This window comes from Bactrocera tryoni, unplaced genomic scaffold, assembly GCF_016617805.1.
Source record: "Bactrocera tryoni isolate S06 unplaced genomic scaffold, CSIRO_BtryS06_freeze2 scaffold_7, whole genome shotgun sequence".
Taxonomy (NCBI): Eukaryota; Metazoa; Arthropoda; class Insecta; order Diptera; family Tephritidae; genus Bactrocera; species Bactrocera tryoni.
This window is the reverse complement of record NW_024396366.1, coordinates 7,423,896-7,444,004: the sequence shown is the minus strand read 5'-3', so window position 1 is coordinate 7,444,004 and position 20,109 is coordinate 7,423,896. Positions and strand designations below refer to the sequence as shown.

At 37.1% G+C, this 20,109-nt stretch overlaps 1 protein-coding gene across 2 annotated transcripts in view; it reads left to right on the top strand.

Annotated features, from left to right (window-relative positions):
* Window positions 1–17,612, top strand: part of LOC120781460 (protein gustavus) — a 53,249-nt gene extending 35,637 nt beyond the window's left edge. For both annotated transcript variants that reach the window (XM_040113678.1, XM_040113677.1), the window contains 2 exons: window positions 15,998–16,890; window positions 16,958–17,612. In XM_040113678.1, the coding sequence (XP_039969612.1) occupies window positions 15,998–16,890; window positions 16,958–17,097 (1,033 nt within the window). In that variant the 3' untranslated portion in view covers window positions 17,098–17,612. The remainder of the gene's footprint in view (window positions 1–15,997; window positions 16,891–16,957) is intronic.
* The last annotated feature ends 2,497 nt before the right edge of the window (window positions 17,613–20,109 follow it).

The window sequence follows — 20,109 nt, the reverse complement described above, 5'->3', positions numbered from 1 at the left end:
TTACGAGTGCTTTGGTGACTTTGGATAGTGTTAATTCCACATGCCTATTCTACAGAAAGGTTGAGACTCGCGTACTACCAAGACGAATCTTTTTCTCCCCCACAGTCGTTTCAGTAATCCTAGTACGCAGTACAGCCTCTATCTATCTGAATACTGCAGCCACCATGTTTCTTTTCTTCTGTGCCCTGATGACACTTGCGTGGGAGGCACTTTCAAAAGCACCTTCGGTGTGAATTCTGGAGTTTAGCCGTATGTTTGTATAGAGCAGTGTTAGTGGACCTTCATTCTCTGTACTCGTGCTGTTAGGTAGTTAGGTGCTTATTGTATTCCTCTCCCAATTGCCCATGCGTTTGGCTCTGTTGAAAAGCCTGTGAATTGAACTTGTTTGTTTTGTGATGGTCACCTTTAGAGGACAGGCGCAATGATATGCGTCCATTATAACCTGGTTTGTCGCAGTCAGCCTGCTCTTCAGTTTAGCTGCATCGCTACCTATCAGCCTCACTCTACTTATGCTAAGCCCTAAAGTTTTCCTAAAGACATCTTATTTCTAGGGATAGGAATCGGCGGACTTCCGTAACCTTCAGTGCAAAGCGTATAATCCTGTGATCTTTCCATACTGCGAGATCAGACCGGTCATGTGTTCATTGCACAAGGTTATGTCGAGGACCTCCCTACGGGTACTGGTTACGTAGTATCCCCTGCATTTCTTGGAAGGTAGGCCGATGCAAGGACAAAGTCCAATCTTCCTCCATCTACACTGCTACTAGATCCTGTGTTAGAAACTCTGAAATGCAAAAGAAATCGATATCGTTTCTAATCCACCAGCATCCGTTCTTCCTGGCTATAATTCTCCGTCGACGCTTTAAGCTTCTAAGAGCTCAATTCAGGGGAGAGCCTGCTTTAGAAGCTTCAAGAAATCAATTTTTTTACTTCAAAATTATCTAAGAGTATGTTCCCAAAGTTATAGATGGGAATTCGAAATATTTCCGAAGCTAGAAGGGAAATAGTGACCTCGAGTCTGGCAGATATATTAGCGCTTGGGCAGAAAGTTAAAAGTTTGACGCGTAATTTCTCGGTTTTTCATTTTTACGATTTTTCTTAATTGGCGAGCAGGATAGAAAAAAACTAAACGTCGTATGAAATTGGGGCAAAGTTTATTATCTTTGGCATTACATTATCTTCTATTTAAACTAAAAAAAAAATAAGAAAAGTCAAGTTTGAACATATTTTTGTTCAAAAACCACTTTTTTCAATTTGTAAAAAATTTGTAAAATTTTACTCTTTTTTTAAAATTTTCTGAGTTTAACTAGAAGATAAATTATTAAAAAATATGAATCTCTTTAAATGTTTTGTTTCCGATAGAAATTGCGACCTGCATCCTGCCCGCCGTCCGATAAATACACATACGAGATGCATCGGGCAATTCCTTCCCAAAGGCAGAATATCAAAGATTTCGTATCCAAAAAGCTTGTGAATGATGTTTAAATATATAACTATAAACCGTAGAAATTTCGCTTTAATCAATTGTTTCTTTCACTCCCAAAAAAATCCATTTTTTGAAGCCTCTAAAGAAGGCTCCCCCTTAATAAGGCGTTGAATCGATAGTACATCTGAAACCCCTGCTCCCAGATAAATTTGTAAGACTCATCGTCGATGGTGATGTTAAGTCTGCAATCAGCGTCCTTAATGCTGTTCCCCGAGGTAGTGATGCCCTTGTTTTGGTTTCTGATGAGCCGAAGTGCGAACTCGTAGGATTTACCTGCGCTCCTGGGAAGGAGTATTGTCATGCAATGCATGAGCGGTATGCCTTCCCTCCTCATCGCGCAAAAGACTGGGCCTTTCCAACCTTTCAGCTTCGGAGCTATCTCCTCTAGCCAGGATCCCATCTTCTCATCCTTGCAGTCAACTAGGAGTAGACTTGACCTGAAATATACACCCTGGACTGAAACAGTGTATCTGTGCCCCCGATTCCCACGTCTAACATCGGACGCCGAGTTTGGCCCTGTGAGGATCGTCAGGGCCACCGGGACATCTAGTTTCTGGTGTAGGACTTTTTCCCCAACTCTCTTCCGCTCACTCTCGATCCCTTCTTTTGTGGAGTCACGCCTCCGCGCAGTTGATCTTGCTAAAAGGGATTGTGGTTGTGAGGATGGCGACACCTGCAACCGCCGCAGTAGACACCTTCTTTTGAGTGCCACTACAGGAGGGCACTTCGTCGTCATCACGCGCATGCTCTTTAAAGAGTGCGCTTTCATCCGGCGAAAGATCGTCCAGGAAGTTTAGCTTCTGGAACTCTCTTACCTTCAATTGGCATGTTGCAGTCAGTTACTGTTATGGACTTGGGATGTAATTATTGTTTTTCTTTGTTGAGGTACAATTGAATCATACGATCATCAGTTTAGCTAGGTGAGAGTTAAATAATAAATATTTTTTATTATTTAATTTATTTATTTGAGTATAATGTGCAATTGCTTTTCTTACATGTATTATAATGTTCGCAGAACATGGACGTTCTTCTGTTGTGTTTATATCTTCTGTCCATAAATATGTTTACGATGCGTTTTCATTAACTGCAGAGGTATGTCTCGATGCCTATTATTTCTACAGCTGGATGTGATTGATTTGGGTGCGTGAGTATGATAATGTATGCTGTGTTCCTTAAATCTCCTATCTGTTAAAATGAAATTTCCCCATTTTAAATGCGCTCTGCTTGCAGCCGCTGTACTTCCATTTCATATACTTCCTTGAAATCTCGTTTTTTTGTTTCTTGTTTAATGTGGTAAAATTCACATGCCTTTACTGATGAGTAATACTAATGTTATCACTAAAATAATAGCAAAGCTTAAAAATTCTATAGACTGTTCCTCAATAGAAATTAGGTATTTATACATTTCTTGTATATTAGAAAATTTATAATTGGATTTGGATTCTAATATTTTCATAATTGCAATTAGTTCATCCCGGTGACTATCTATCACATTTTTTATTTATTGGTCATGATTAAAATATGTCTTATTATTTATCTGCTAATATTCAACTGAATTAATTTTGGCCCTGCAACATTTTGGCCGTTCCATATATGGTTTCCGTCAATTAGAATAGTGCAATGATCTAATAATAATGGCTGATTATATTCTTGAACAATATTACAATATGCTTTTTCCTTATTTAGTAAAGCATTGGCACAATTATCTTGCAATTCTTGTTTACAAAAATTATTCCTACATTATTTGTACATAGTATTATACCCGTGACAGACATGTAGTAACAATACCATATATGGTACAAATACCATTTGTCACCAAATACTAGCAAAATACCTTATGAGCAATGCAATATTTTGCTGGTAAAAATACTATGATGTTTCATTGAGGCATTTGTATAAAAACAGTTAAAAAACAGGTAACAAACTTTGCTAAAAGCTTTTACACAAAAGCTGTTCAAAATATTCCGTCAAAACTACTTAAAAAATTAATAAATATGAAATGAAAAACAAAACATTTTCACAATTTTTTCCGGAAAAGCAAGAAATGCCTTATTATTTTGTGACATGTTTTTAGGGAGTCTTTAACCAAATCGTTTTTTTGTGATGAAAATACATTAACTTTAAAGTATTTTTAATAATTGTACTTATTTTCTCCAAAACACACAACTACATATTTATTGCTAAATTTCTTTTAAATATTTAAACAAAGCTAGTATTTGAGTTTACTATATTGCTATGTGTGTCATCAACGTAGTAAACAGAATACCATGCTAACTTTACTATGCTATTGTTACAACATGTCAGACATGTCTGGTACAAATACCGTATGTGTGTCACTAATTACTAACAAAATACCATACGAGCAATGTAGTATTTTGCTGGTAACAATACTATGATGTTTCATTGTGGTATTTGTATAGACACAGCTAAAAAAAACAGGTAACAAACTTTGATAAAAGCTTTTACACAAAAGCTCTTCGAAATATTCTGTCCAAATGACTTAAAAAATTAATTAATGAAATGGAAAAGAAAACATTTTTCACAATTTTTATTCCGGAAAAGCAGGAAACGCCTCATTTTATGTGAGGATTTTAGAGAAACTTTAACCAAATCGCTTTTTTTGCAATGAAAATAGATTAACTTTAGAGTATTTTAAATAATTAAACTTATTTTCTCCATAACACACAATAACATATTTATTGTTTACAATTTTTTAAAATATTTAATGCCTATGAAACAAAGCTAGTATTTGAGTTTACTACATTGCCATGTGTGTCACCAACTTAGTAAACAGATTACCATGATACCTTTACTTTACTATGGTATTGTTACTACATGTCCACAATGCAACATCATAGTACCACAATGAAACATCATAGTATTGTTACCAGCAAAATACTACATTGCTCATATGGTACTTTGCTAGTATTTGGTGACAAACATATGGTATTTGTACCATATATAGAATTGTTACTACATTTCTGTCTGGGGTATAGGTTAATTTTTTGTATGCACTACTATTTTATTGCTCCACTTAATTTCCATGTAAAATTAAGTTATACATATGTGATAAATGTGAATGGGTTCATGTTTATTAAATTGTATGTTTATTTGACAAAAAGTTTATTTTAGGTTTACAAGTTTGTTTCAACCTGATCAGTGTTCGTTCGCGTATCGACTGATTGTGTCGTTTTTTTTTAAGTCTTCGCTACACGACCTTTCTTAGTTCCCACATTCGGCTGTCCTGACATTTGTTAGTCCTCGAACGACGTGCATCATTTTATCATGATCTCGGCAGCTGTTGTCGTTCGATACGGTCCAGAGAACTGCAACGAGTAATAAATTTTTGTTTATAATTAAGTACTGGTCCGTTACTCTGTCCGATTCTGTCAGATCGGTTCATGTACACGAAGCGAACCGTTTGTCTTCGAATCAGCGATAGAAAACAACGTTGAATTATTATACAGCTTATACCTAATTGGTTTATGAACGTTCGCATCAGCAGAAAATACCCGAAGTAATGCAAAATCATGCTTCAGTGATTGAAATGATCGACAGCTTTCAGGTTGTATATCATTTTCTCGTGCACTTCTGTTCTATTTCAAATACATATGTTTGTATATACATGTATGTCTGTATAAACATATGTTATATGTATAATGGAAATTCCATCGAGTACATACATACAACAATTGTTTGTATATATGTATGTACGTACTCGATGTAATTTCCATTGTTTACCCATCGAAAATTTGTAATATGCGCCCATTTTCAAAGCTGATACATTTTTTGCCATACATGATTCAAATCAGTCCAGCAGAAAATTGTTGTTGTTTGCTGTACTAATCGATTTAGATTAGATTAGATTTTTTTATGAAGAATGCACCGCGACCTTTGGTCTATTGTGCCCTCTCCTAAATCACATGGACTCACTTAGCCCCAGCACATCGATGAATTCCAATATTCTACCGGGTGCTAATGAGTCGATGCATTCCCTGTCCCTGCAGACTGCTGTGCAGTCGATCAGCAGGTGTTCCGGTGTTTCAGGCTCCATGTCGCAGAACCGGCAGTTAGTGCAAGAAGATAGGTCCATGTTATATAAATGCCTATTTAACTTGAGGTGGCCAGTATAAAATGCGACCAATAGCCTAAGTTTATTCCTGGGGAGGTTGATTACAACTTTGAACCTGCTCATGTTGTACCCTCCCATTAGCAACCTGACATGCCGCATGCCGTGAGTTCGTTGCCAATACTCCTTTCTGCCCACTCCCTCTTTGCGAAGTAGCTCCTTTATGGTATGCGGACCCACCCCTGTAAAGGGTTCAGGACCTACCATTTTGGTGGAGGCTGCGGAGCGAGCGAGCTCGTCTGCCAGTTCGTTACCGGCTATTCCTTTGTGACCTGGCACCCAAATTAGGTGCACCTGGTTTCTTTCCGCAAGGTTGTTCAGCCTTTCTCTGCACTCCTGCACTAGCAGCGACCTGATCTTGTAGGAGGAGATCGCTTTTAGTGCTGCTTGACTATCGCTAAGTATGGCTATCCGCTCACTGCGATAGTTGCGATGGAGGTTTATCTCTATGCACCGACTTATGGCAAAGACTCCCGCCTGGAAAATGCTCGGAAACTCCCCCATAGGTATGGAGAGCTTGGTGAGTGAACCCGCGATCCCTGCACCAATTCCCTCCGACATTTTTGAGCCGTCGGTGTACCACATCAACGTGCTGTTCCTCAGCAGCAGTTCAAGAGTGGAGTCGTTCCACTCATCCTTGCTTCCGAGGCTGACCTTAAACTTCTTGGTGAAGTTAATCGTTTTGCTAGTGCTGTCCTTCGGGAGGAGGGCGATTGGTATATTGCCACTTATCTTTTCCATCCTCTGGGACGAGATTACCTTTCCTTTGCCAAACCCCTCTGCCGTTATTTGCAGAAGCGTGCTCTTGGCTACAGGGCCGATAACCAAGTGAAGTGGTGTGAGTTCAAGCAGGGCCTCCATATCTGCCGTCGGGCAGGTGCGCATTGCGCCCGTCATGCAGACGCAGGCTAGCCGCTGCAGCTTCGATAATTTAATTCCTACCGAAGTCTGCGACGCTATTGAGGCCCAGGCCACCGCCCCGTACGTGATTATCGGTCGCACAATCATGGTGTACAACCACCTAACAATCCTTGGCTTACAGCCCCAGGACTTACCCGCCAGCCGATTGCACACCATTAATGCCTTTGTTGCTTTGACCATAGTCAGGTCTACATGCTGCTTCCACCGTAAAGTAGAGTGAGCAGTGCCCTTCAGCACCACCCACACCGGCTGGGGGATACCGAGTATGCCTTGCGCCTAAGCTCCTGCACCACGGCAAGGTGCCTACCATTCGCAGAGATAAGATCGATTTACTCGTAGATTTACTTATAGTTTACCCGAAGTTTCACATCGATTCAAACAATCGTCGCAACGCTATGAACTGACATGATACGATTCTAACCGAAGCCAGCCATACCGTTTACTCGATCGTGATTGCCGAAGAACAGATTGTTCGTGTTGCATCAGATCAGTTGACGCGGGCTGGTACTCGAATTGAAACACAATGTTGTCTATGCTGAACTGAATTGATTTGATTGTGTTTTTGGCACGAGTGTTTGTTTTGATTTTATCATACTCGTTGCAGCTCTCTGAAACGGTCCTTCATGTTCACCTACTTTCTCGACATCATACCTGCCATGATTCAACCTCCTAATAATTTTGTACGGTCCTAAGAACTTTTTTTTCATTTTTAATGCGGGGCCATATTGTGTATGCTTTATAGCTACTAACGTATTTTCTTCATACGTTTGTTTGGCTTTTCTTGTTGTATTAAAATTTTTTCGATTTTCTTCTTGTATTACTTTAATATTTTTCCTAGCCATCTCTCTAAACTGCTCACGTTCTGTTTCCAACTCTTTGGTTACTTCGTTTCCAATGTACTCACCCAAGTCTACCTGATTTTCTACACGCATGTTAAGTCCTATTGTAAGAATTACTGTTCGGTGGATGGGAGGATGGAGTCATGTGTAGAAGTTCACGCAAGTGAGGAAAGCTCTCTGATCACTATTCACTTGGGAGTGGCCAGAAACAATTCTTATACATATGACTCAAGCAGCTCACGACTTCCGGTCTTTGACCAAGTATCCTCTGGGCAGCCTAAGAACATCCGTTTGAAGGCGAGCTAAAGTGAGAAGGCGAAACATCCCCTCCGCAGGGTTGTACGCTGGGTTTGGGACCTGCCACGAAAAAAAATTATACCAATGAAAATTAACAATCAGCTTCGGATGAGAGACCCCCCTTTTGATGACGACCATGGCAAACGAAAGCGGTCCCTTAATTGGAAAGGTGCCGCTGCCCAGCTGGTTGATGTCCTCGTTAGAGTGAAGGCTGACTTCACCGCCGTCCAAGAAATGCGATGGACGGGACAAGGACATTTACTACAGTGGCCATATAAAGGAGCGCAAGTTTAGTGTGGGATTCGTGGTGAGAGAGAGACTCCGTCGCCGAGTACTATTATCCGGTGAATGAACGTCCAGCCACAATCCGCATCAAAGCGAGGTTCTTCAACATATCGCTGATTTCCGCCCACGCCCCGACGGAAGAGAAGGACGATGTGACCCAAGATGTCTTCTATGAGCACTTGGAGCGCACTTATGAAAGCTGCCCCCGCCACGATGTCAAAATCGTGCTTGGCGACTTTAATGCCAGGGTGGGCAAAGAAGGTATCTTTGGCACTACGGTCGGTAAATTCAGCCTCCACGACGAAACATCCCCAAATAGGTTGAGGCTGATCGACTTCGCCGGGGCCCGAAATATAGTTATCTGTAGTACCAGGTTCCAGCATAAGAAGATACATCAAGTTACCTGGCTGTCTCCGGATCGAAAAGCCACCAACCACATCGATCATGTTGTGATAGACGGAAGATACGTCTCCAGTGTTCTAGACGTGCGTACGCTCCGAGGTCCTAACATCGGCTCGGACCGCCATCTTGTTGCAGCCAAGATTCGCATCCGCCTCTGTGCAGCAAAAAACGCAAGTCAACAAACACAAGGAAAGTTCGACGCCGAGAAGCTGCAATCACAACAGATAGCCGAACGATTTTCTACTCGACTTGCACTCCTGCTCTCGGAGAGCACTCGTCAACAACTCGGTATAAGGGAACTTTGGGACGGCATTTCAAACTCCTTACGTACAGCTGCAACCAAAACCATTGGTTTTCGGAAAATGCGAAAGAACAGCTAGTACGACGAGGAGTGCCGTGTCGTAGCGGAGAGAAAACAGACTGCTTACCTCGCAACGTTACGATCGACCAGAACACGTGCGGGATAGAATAGATACCGAGAGTTGAAGAGGGAAGCGAGACGCATTTGCAGACACAAAAATAAAGAGGCCGAAATGCGTGAGAATGAAGAGTTTGACAACCTGACCGAAAGTGGTAATGCTCGAAAATTCTACGAAAATATGCGGCGACTAACAGAAGGTTTTAAGACCGGAGCATGCTCTTGTAGAACCCCCCGAGTGGACTTAGTAACCGACCATGAAGATGTTCGAATAGCAATAGTGTGCAAATAGTGTGCTATGCCCAATCCATAAAATGGAGACCCCACAATCTGAGCTAACTACCGTGGGATAAGCCCCCTCAACATCGCATATAAGGTTTTATCGAGCGTATTGTGTGAAAGATTAAAGCCCACCATCAACAAACTGATTGGACCTTACCAGTGTGGCTTTAGCTTTGACAAATCAACAACCGACTAGATATTCACCATACGCCAAATTTTGGAAAAGACCCGTGAAAGGTAAATCGACACACACCACCTCTTCGTCGATTTCAAAGCTGCTTTCGTCAGCACGAAAAGGAGCTGCCTTTATGCCGCGATGTCTGAATTTTGTATCCTCGCACTAATAATACGGCTGTGCAAACTGACGTTGAGCAACACAAAATGCTCCGTCAGGATCGGGAAGGACCTCTCCGAGTCGTTCGATACCAAACGAGGTTTCAGACAAGGCGACTCCCTATCGTGCGACTTCTTCAACCTGCTGCTAGAGCAGATATACAATCTTTTATAGGAGTGTACAGCTGATATTGATATCATCGGCCTCAACACCCGCGCCGTTAGTTCTGCTTTCTCCAGACTGGACAAGGAAGCAAAGCTAATGGGTCTGGTAGTGAACGAGGACAAGACGAAATATCTCCTGTCATCAAACAAACAGTCGCACTCTCACGTCACTGTTGACAGTCATAACTTTGAAGTCGTAGATAATTTGGTCTATCTTGGAACCAGCGTAAACACCACCAACAATGTCAGCCTGGAAATCCAACGCAAGACAACTCAATTGAGAAGTAAAGTCCTCTCTCGACGAACAAAAACCAAACTCTATAAGTGACTCATAATTCCCGTCCTGCTATGTAGTGCAGAGGCTTGGACGATGACAACAACTGATGAGTCGACGTTGCGAATTTTCGAGAGAAAAGTTCTGCGAAAGATTTATGGTCCGCGTTGGCCATTATGAATATCGCATTCGATGGAACGATGAGCTGTATGAGATATATGACGACATTGACATAGTTCAGCGAATTAAAGGACAGCGGCTACGCTGGCTAGGTCATGTTGTCCGAATGAACGAAAACACTCCACCTCTGAAAGTATTCGACGCAGTACCCGCCCGGGGGAAGCAGAGGAAGAGGAAGACCTCCACTCCGTTGGAAGGACCAAGTGGAGAAGGACCTGGCTTCGCTTGGAATATCCAATTGGCGCCACGTAGCGAAAAGAAGAAACGACTGGCGCGCTGTTGTTAACTCGGCTATAATCGCGTAAGCGGTGTCAACGCCAATAAAGAAGAAGAAGAAGGATGCGCTCTACCTGTCCGTTTCCCCTCGGCAATCCCGTCGCTATGAGAAATGCTGTATTTCCTGCTGACTACAATAGTCTTTAAATGCTTGAGAGGTAAAAGCTGCTCCTCTGTCTGAGCCTTTCTCCTTGGATTTCCAAAAATAACAGCTTGCTTTGTAGAAATCTAACCGCTTTCGTCCAAACATCATTCAACTGTGCTATAAGAACTGATATTTTAAAGAATCTTCCATTTGTAGGCAATGCATTCTGCTAAAGGGAGGCTTCAAAAAATCGATTTTTTTGAGGATTGCTTCTTGCTAAGGAAAAAAAATTGATTAAAGCGATTTGAAGGGTTTATAGTTATATGCTTATTCTCCCTAAAGCCCGTTGATACATATGATACAAATTCTAGCAAATTAGTTATTGTAAATTTCTCTACGAAAACCGTGCTAAGGACAAAAAATTAGTGGAGAAATCCAGAAACTTATTTCGTCTGTTATAATTTCTTCAAAAATTTAGGTATTGCTGACAACTTTTTCAATGGACGCCCTAAATCCACTCTTATGCAAAGGAATTATAAATGATATTTTCCATATATGTAGATGGAAATATGCCTTGCTTAAGAGATGCATTAAATTGTTTTGTTAAAGGTCGGTATATATAATTCTCACATTTTTTAAGAAAGCATGAGGGAATCATAATTGGCCGTAAATTAATGATAGTTCTAACATGTGTAACTGATATAAGACGTCTGCTTCGGAAATGGTGGGTGCATTAATTACAGAAATCGGACATAACTTTTGCTGATGCGGAAAATTTTTTTTGGACCTAAAGAATTCAGCAAACATATTAGAAATTGTGTGATTGTCAATAGACATAGTAGACTTATATTTCATCGCGGACGAAAAATTAGAAATCTTGCGTTTGGAGTTGCCGAAACCATATTTCTAACCAAATTTCGTGTGCGGAATCGTTGCAAATGTTGGATTTATATATTTTATACATTGCCCGATATTTGCGGTAAAAAATCAACTATGGGTACTGAGGCCCAAACATTCGGTACCTCGGGGCTTGAAGAGTTTTTGTTGATTTGGAAATTTTTGGACATAAGGTGGCATACTCTAAAGGCATTATTGGTCCAAAGTTTAATTCAGTTGATTTGTACACTGGAAAGGAAGAATCATATGATATTTAAAATTCTGTTGTATGGTAGGTGGATGTGGTTGCGGTCAGAATTCGCCCATTTTCGCACTGTTACATAAGAAGAGGGGAAATGAAATTTAACTGAAATCGGTCGGCCGGGTCCTGATTGTGATTTCACTATAAAGTAGGTGATGTCACACCCATCGTTCAGTTTTTACCCCAGACCCTTCTCAGACTTTTTGGAGTGTAAAATGTATGCCTCTGTCGTATTTAGCTTTTAAGTAGATTTTTAGCAGTACCGTTATATGGGGGCCGATGGTGTTACAGTTTTTACAGTGTCGGTAGAGGTGTTAAAGGTATTTGCCTCGAGCGAATTCGGTTTTTATAGTTTAAGTGGTTTAAGAGATATTTTAGAAGGCGAGGCCGCGTCCCTTTTTTAAAAATGTTTAGCCCAAACGTACCCTTTGTTACTGTTTGTTTGTGTCATTTGCCTTCGCTGCTATTAAAGTTCACTGCTATCATTTCCGTAAATGATATCAAACGCAGTTAATGCAATAGGTCGCTCTTTGCTGCGAGTGACTTGTGCAGCAATCTAGTATTAATATATAAACGGTCCTTGTTTTCTGTGAATTTATCCTCGCTGTATGCATTGAAAAGTTGATAACGGAATTTATGACAACACTAATTATTTTCTATATTAAGTGGATTATTTGCCAAAATTAAGTTCAAAAAAAAATTGTTGTTTATTAAACATTATGTATTGTTTGTTTTAAAATTTTGCTATAATCCAGGAGCGACCCTTAAACAATTGGGGTATAAATATTTGCAATTACATTAGGACACTTAATGGAAACTCTCTCGAACGCATCTGAACGAGGTTTTAAAAAACTTTAATATAAGAAGTAGTATCAGTATATTAAGAATAACGATTAATAAGTAATAATAACAATAGTAAGTGAATGTAAAAGTCATTTATCTCAACATAAAATTATTGCGAAATATTTCAGTAATAGATCTCTACTTATATGCAAATATCAAAAGTTTAAGGGTGATGATCTTTTGGCAAAAATACAATCAAGACAATGCAGTAATTTTTTCCACTGAAATGAAGATAAATCTACAGTGGACCAAAAAAGTTTACATACACCTAGTTCTAGTAAATTTCGACACGTTTATTTGTTTCAAAATGGATAAATTTTGTGGTTTTTTTCTATCCATTTCATGATATGTATATTTAGCATTAAATATAGCATATCAAAATATTTTTTTTTTACACAAATAAAAAAAATTTAAGTTAAAGCTTAAAATGATCATAATTTATATCAAAAAAGTTTACGTACACTTATGATTGTTTATATAAATCAAAAGTAATTACAATACTTTTAACGGGTTTTGGCCTACATTTTGTTGCTATTAGTGTCCCTAGACATCGTTGTATGCTCCCCACTCAATTTCTAGTATTATTTCCGGATATTTTGACCCATTAAGTCCACGATCCAGCTTTTTGGCCTTATTTTGATGAAATTCGATGTTTTCGAATACGGTTTTCCAAAAAGTTCCAGATATTTTGAATAGGATTAATGTCTAGTGATTGCGGGACTTATGGAGTTATTTTTATTTCCATAACAACCATTCATGTACAAGATAAGACATGTATTTTGTGTCGGTATCCTGTTGGAAATTGGTTTTGCTGCTATGAACAGCCGATTTAAGCACACTTAAAATTTAAATTTTTGTCCTAAAATGTTCAGATACATATGCTTATCCATGTTTTCACTAATAAAGTCCAAATGTCCAACTCTAGATGCAACCATACACCCGCAAACCATAACATTACCCCCACAGTGCTCTACCATTGGCAATACATTTTGTCCTTGCGACTCTTCATTGATCTTTCTCCACACTTTTCGTGATCTATTCGAACCAAATTTATTAAATTTTGAATCGTCGGTGAACACAATGTTTTCCCAAAACCAATACGGTTTGTTTAAATATTGTTTAGCAAACGCCGACATTTTCTTTTTATTAACCTTATATATGTATGGCTTACGACGCGCGACTCGTCTATGATAACCAGCACTCTTCAACAAATTCCTTACTGTTTGGGGATTTATTTTTTTGTGTACATTTCAAAAATGTATAAGCATATGTATCTGAGCATTTTAAGAAAAAGATTTAAATTTTAAGTGTGCTTAAATCGGCTGTTCATAGCAGCAAAACCAATTTCCAACAGGATACCGACCCAAAATACATGTCTTATCTTGTACATGAATGGTTGTTATGGAAATAAAAATAACTCCATAGGTCCCGCAATCACTAGACATTAATCCTATTCAAAATATCTGGAACTTTTTGGAAAACCGTATTCGAAAACATCGAATTTCATCAAAATAAGGCCAAAAAGCTGGATCATGGACTTAATGGGTCAAAATATCCGGAAATAATACTAGAAATTGAGTGGGGAGCATACAACAATATCTAGGGACACTAATAGCAACAAAATGTAGGCCAAAACCCGTTAAAAGTATTGTAATTACTTTTGATTTATATAAACAATCATAAGTGTACGTAAACTTTTTTGATATAAATTATGATCATTTTTTTTTTATTTATGAATAAAATAAACTTAAATTTTTTATTTGTGTATATTAACTTAAATTTTTTTATTTGTGTAAAAAAAAAAAATATTTTTGATATGCTAAATTTAATGCTAAATATACATATCATGAAATGGATAGAAAAAAACCACAAAATTTATTAATTTTGAAACAAATAAACGTGTCGGAATTTAATGGATTTAGGTGTATGTAAACTTTATTGGTCCACTGTATGTTTACAGATTTGTTGGTTTATTAAAAAGGGAGGGTCAGGAGCGAGCAGACTGGTAGTTATCCGTTCCAAAAAAAATAATAAATATAAATAAATTGAAAAATTCTCTGGTCAATCGATGGAAAATAATTATAAAATTCTTGGCACCCGGTGTCAACTTTAAGGCGTGAACGTCAACTTCCTTCCTGACTTCAACCATTTTCGAAACTATTTTTAAAATGTAAAGTTAGGACAAAGATGCAAAATGACAATGTCGCAAGACGTTATTGATGTCTATATATATTATTCAAAAACATATTTTCAGAAGTATTTAAATGATAAAAATGTAAAATAATTAAAATCATATTTTTGACATAATTTTTGGAACAAAAGAAATTGTATAATTTGGAAAGCGTATCTATCGAAAAACCATGCCATACCATAGGGCAACATGGTTTCCTTCATAACCCTACCTAATATATGTACTGGTGGCTAAAGCAGGAAAATATTTTCATATATATAGTACAGCTGTAGGAGATTTGGTACGTGAAGTGTACCATTTTCAATTAAGCTGATATTAACAAACTTGCATAAAAATGATTTCGTTTGTTATTGAGGAAAAATTGTTGTGCTGAAAAAATGTTGATTGGCAAATGACAAAGCATCAAATCAAAATGACTCTAAAAGGAGGTTAATCGAGATTGCTGCCACTCTAAATATGTAAAAAGAATCTATGTAAACGTGAACCACCGATATCTTCTTCTGTTCAGATCTCAGAATAAATCACCGAGATTCAGTCCTATTTAATTCGGAAACACAGATCTGGGTTGACTTGAATTCTCTTCAGGACTATCCATGCTATATACCTTTTATATATAGCTTTAATCCGATTTACTTTAAATAAATTGAAGTTATAGTGTTGGTTCAAGTTTTAGTACTTCTCACTACTCTAGAGGCATGTATTTCAGATAATTTTTGAACTGTCGTGAAGAAAAGGCAATTAATATTTTTATTATCCATTTTTCTGTTAGTTATTTAATAACGTTACAAGAATACAGGAAAAAAGGTCAAAAATTATCGTAATAAAGTGGGGGTCTCAAAAAATTATCACTTGACGATATATTAATTTAGAATATTGCGATAATGTCTGGAATTGCTCACAAAAGGCGACTGCATAAAAGAATTACCACTTTTTTATTGTTTCGAGTTTTTTAAAAATAGTAAACTTGGGAATATGCTACTTCCAGACATACATAGGCAAGTCTATAAAGAAGACTTTCTAAAAAATTCACAAAAATCATTCGATCGTGAGTATCGGTTTAAGAAATACTGTTTCGAGAAAAAAAAATTTCAGTTCCGGCTGTACCATTTTGAATGCCTGGTCAGTAAAATACCTATTTCTCGGAAAATAAATTGAGTTTTGAAAAATCCTCTTGTAGGCATGCTCTTGAATACTTAAACTTTGAAAATATAAAAAAACTATTTTTTTTATTTCTAGAATATAAAACCCCTTAAGCTGCTTGCTATTATTTTATGGTTCTTAATTTTAAATATTAAAATTTACCCACCGTTTCAGTTTTCACTTTACAATTCATTTATTTTTTATTCCTATTATTTTTTAATTTCATCCTAATAATGCATGAATTTGATACATATGTATGTAGTTATATATAAATGAAAAAATATATGTAAATAAATGTTCTTTTATATTTTAGATATAAAGGTGGTCGGATGCCTGGCGTAAGAAACACAGATAGACGTCGACCGCAAAATATTTCTTCAACTTCATCTTTAGCGCCACGCGTTGTATTGTCCCGGTTGGAACCAAGAGAATTTGAACGGCTCAAGCTATCATATAAAGTAGCTCTTATTGACCAAAGAAAAACCAGAAGCTGCCGTGGTATGAACATGGGCCAAAAAATAAGTGGAGGTTCAAAATCAGTTAGTCGAAATGATTCACAGGCGAACTTTAAGCCAATAATACCACGTGAACTTGCAGCTGATTTTATTAAACCCACTCGTTTAGATATCCTATTGGATATGCCACCAGCAAGTAAAGAAGTCCAGTTGAAACATTCGTGGAACTCAGACGACCGATCACTAAATATATTTGTAAAAGAAGATGATAAATTGACTTTTCATAGACATCCTGTAGCTCAGAGCACAGATTGTATTCGTGGGAAAGTTGGTCTTACAAAAGGATTACACATATGGGAAATATATTGGCCTACAAGGCAAAGAGGTACACATGCAGTGGTAGGAGTAGCCACAGCTGAAGCACCTTTGCATTCAGTCGGCTACCAAAGCTTAGTGGGCTTGTCAGATCAAAGTTGGGGTTGGGATTTAGGTAGAAATAAACTATATCATGATTCTAAAAACTGTGCTGGAATCACTTATCCAGCCATACTTAAAAATGACGAAGCCTTTTTAGTCCCGGATAAATTTCTTGTTGCTTTGGATATGGACGAAGGTACGTTAAGCTTTATTGTTGATCAACAATACCTCGGGATTGCATTTAAGGGGCTCAAAGGGAAAAAACTGTATCCTGTCGTTTCTGCTGTCTGGGGCCACTGTGAAATTACAATGATATACATTGGTGGATTAGATCGTAAGTAATTGATTTAACCAACTGTTTTAAGTAATCATATATATGTCCATTTGCTTTAATTTTTTAGCTGAACCCTTGCCGCTAATGGATCTATGTAGAAGGACTATCCGCCAAAAAGTTGGGCGCTCACATTTAGAGGAGCGTATTCAAGAATTACAACTTCCTTTATCCATGAAGAAGTACCTCCTGTACAAAAATCGAAGATAATACTTTAATATAAGTTTTAATTAAGATTTAATTTACATTTAAAAAAAACTTCACTGTCAAATAGTATCGTTAAAGCTGCAAATGTTGCCACTATTACACGCGTAAGATCTCCAAAAATTCGGTCTATTTTCAATAACAAACGTATTCAGTGTAATTATAACATTCTTTACTTTTGACTACAGACTCTCGTATTAAAAATATTTTATTAGATAAGCCTAAAAAGTATCTTGCTTCCCTGCATAAGGAAGCTTAGAATAGCATAGAAAAAAAGCTGTAGGCATGTTTAGATTGTTTATTTGAATTATACAATAAATTCACATAAGTATACATTTTTCTTGCAGCAATCGTAATAATTGTAATAATTTATATAAATATGTCAATACCATTAATTTCTAAGATCTATCGGTGAAAGTGAGTAATGGTACTAGAAAGTGTAAAATCTTTATTGACGAAATCATATGTTTGTTTAATAATATAATTTCTGATACAGTAATATAGATATTTGCCAATTTTTCCATTTGTTTTTTTATTTTATATCATTGTGTGCATTTTCATAATCAAAAAAATTAATGATATGTACAAAAATGCGTAGAATCCAAATAATTTCGTTATAAATTCGTTTGAGTCTTCATTTTATAAAATCATTTAGCATCCAACTAGCTACATATGTGTGCATATAAGATTTCAATTACAACATCAGTGTTGGACATGAGACAAAATATCATTCTGCGAAAATGTCTGGCAACCCTTGCAATAGCATCACGTTCAACTGTCATTTTCTGTCGTTGAAGACGGTGGAGAATTTTAGGATATGGCAAGAGAGGAAGTTATTGCGATTCCTATCACACACAAGAAATGGACACCGGGGTAGTGAACCGCTTCACCTCAATCGACCAAACGATAAGAGATCAAATAAAGTAGTCTTTAATAAATTTAATTCAGAAATGTATATGTCCTTAACCTTGTAAATAATTTTATTTTTATTGCCAACTAAAATACAAAAATTTTGTTCATATAAATAATTTTTTTTTTAATTTTTAATGAGATATTCCATTCATGGTTTCTTGTTTATGTTCTTTATTACTAAAAATTATAAAACACTTAAAATTTAAAAAATTTTGCTCACATTTCCATAAATTTGTCTATTACGATTGGTAGTTCGCGTTCGAACGACGACGACGACGTTTATATACTCCTTCACGTACATATGTCATCATGCCAGATTACGATAGAAGCGTTACGATCGCGGATGTCATAATACGAAATACAGGCGACAGGCGATTTACGTGACGGATGTAACGATTCGACCCTTGATTGGATTTTCGTGTTTTCGAACATACGCAAAACCAATATTCGAACCAGTTTTTTACTAATGTGACAAAACTTGCATATGAATACATTTGGAAGCAATCATATTAAAGTTTTTAATAAGTTCCAAATTAAAGGAAGATTTTAAGAGATAGGGGATGTTCATATTCAACGCAAAAATTTAGCAAGTTTTGCAAATGTCAAACGTTCGAGCAACTCAAATTTTGACATTTCTTGCGTGCCAAAGTGACAAAATCGGCATCAACAAAATTTATGATAGAAAAAAGAGGCAAGCGAAATCGCTCTTTATTTTTGTTTATAACTAATTATTATCATTAATTGTGTTTCACGAGACATCCGAAAATGTGATAAATATATACGTATCTGGAGGATAACATCGAATTGTTATAAAAAAGTTTTGCGATTCTACTATTGCCCTCTTCTTAGCCACTTTTTTACGGAAAAAACTTTGTTTCCTTGCTTTTTTGTATTTAAGAAGCAAACTACACTCACTATCCACCAAGTTATCCACTGTTAAATTGATTAAAAATTCATTTTTAAGACTTCTTAAACTTCACTTCTTCAATGTACCTGCACGCCGCGCAAAATATTTGTTTAAGTATCAGCTGAGTATCTGCAAAAAACATCAGGGTGGAAATATTGCCGCAGTTATTTGCTTGCTCGAACATCCCCATAACCTTTATCTAAGGAATAAAGACGCATTTTGTGTTAAATTGCGGATATTTAAAGATATTAGATTTACAAAACGTAATTATGTAAATCTAATATCTTTAAATATCCAGATTTTTTTTCCAAAAACTCAATAATTACGACATTTCGTATATTATATCGGGTGATTTTTTAAGAGCTTGATAACTTTTTTTTAAAAAAAAAACGCATAAAATTTGCAAAATCTCATCGGTTCTTTATTTGAAACGTTAGATTGGTTCATGACATTTACTTTTTGAAGATAATTTCATTTAAATGTTGACTCATGTGGTTTCAACAAGATGGCGCTTACATGCCACACAGCTCGCGATTCTATGGCCATTTTGAGGGAAAACTTCGGAGAACAATTCATCTCAAGAAATGGACCCGTAAGTTGGCCACCAAGATCATGCGATTTAACGCCTTTAGACTATTTTTTGTGGGGCTACGTCAAGTCTAAAGTCTACAGAAATAAGCGAGCAACTATTCCAGCTTTGGAAGACAACATTTCCGAAGAAATTCGGGCTATTCCGGCCGAAATGCTCGAAAAAGTTGCCCAAAATTGGACTTTCCGAATGGACCACCTAAGACGCAGCCGCGGTCAACATTTAAATGAAATTATTATAAATTATTTATGTTTTCCATTATTGAAATAAAGATAAATTAATTCGAAATAATAAAGTAACTTGATTTCTTAACTTACATTTCAAATCTGTGAGCGACTATTTTCTTGCTTTGTTTCTGATAGCAAAACTGATAAAATTGGTTTCCGTGACACCCAAAACCGATACAAATTCTGTTTCGAATATCAAACCAACAATATCTGAGTTCGTGACACCTACTTTTTTTGATCGGTTTCGATTCTGATTCCGACAACTCTCAGATTCCCTACACCCCTGATTGCGTTTTAAGTGTCAGTATGTTTGTGGTATCGGTGCGAAAATGAGCTTCAAACAAATAGCCAACATTAAATTTTGATTTAAAATTGGTAAAACC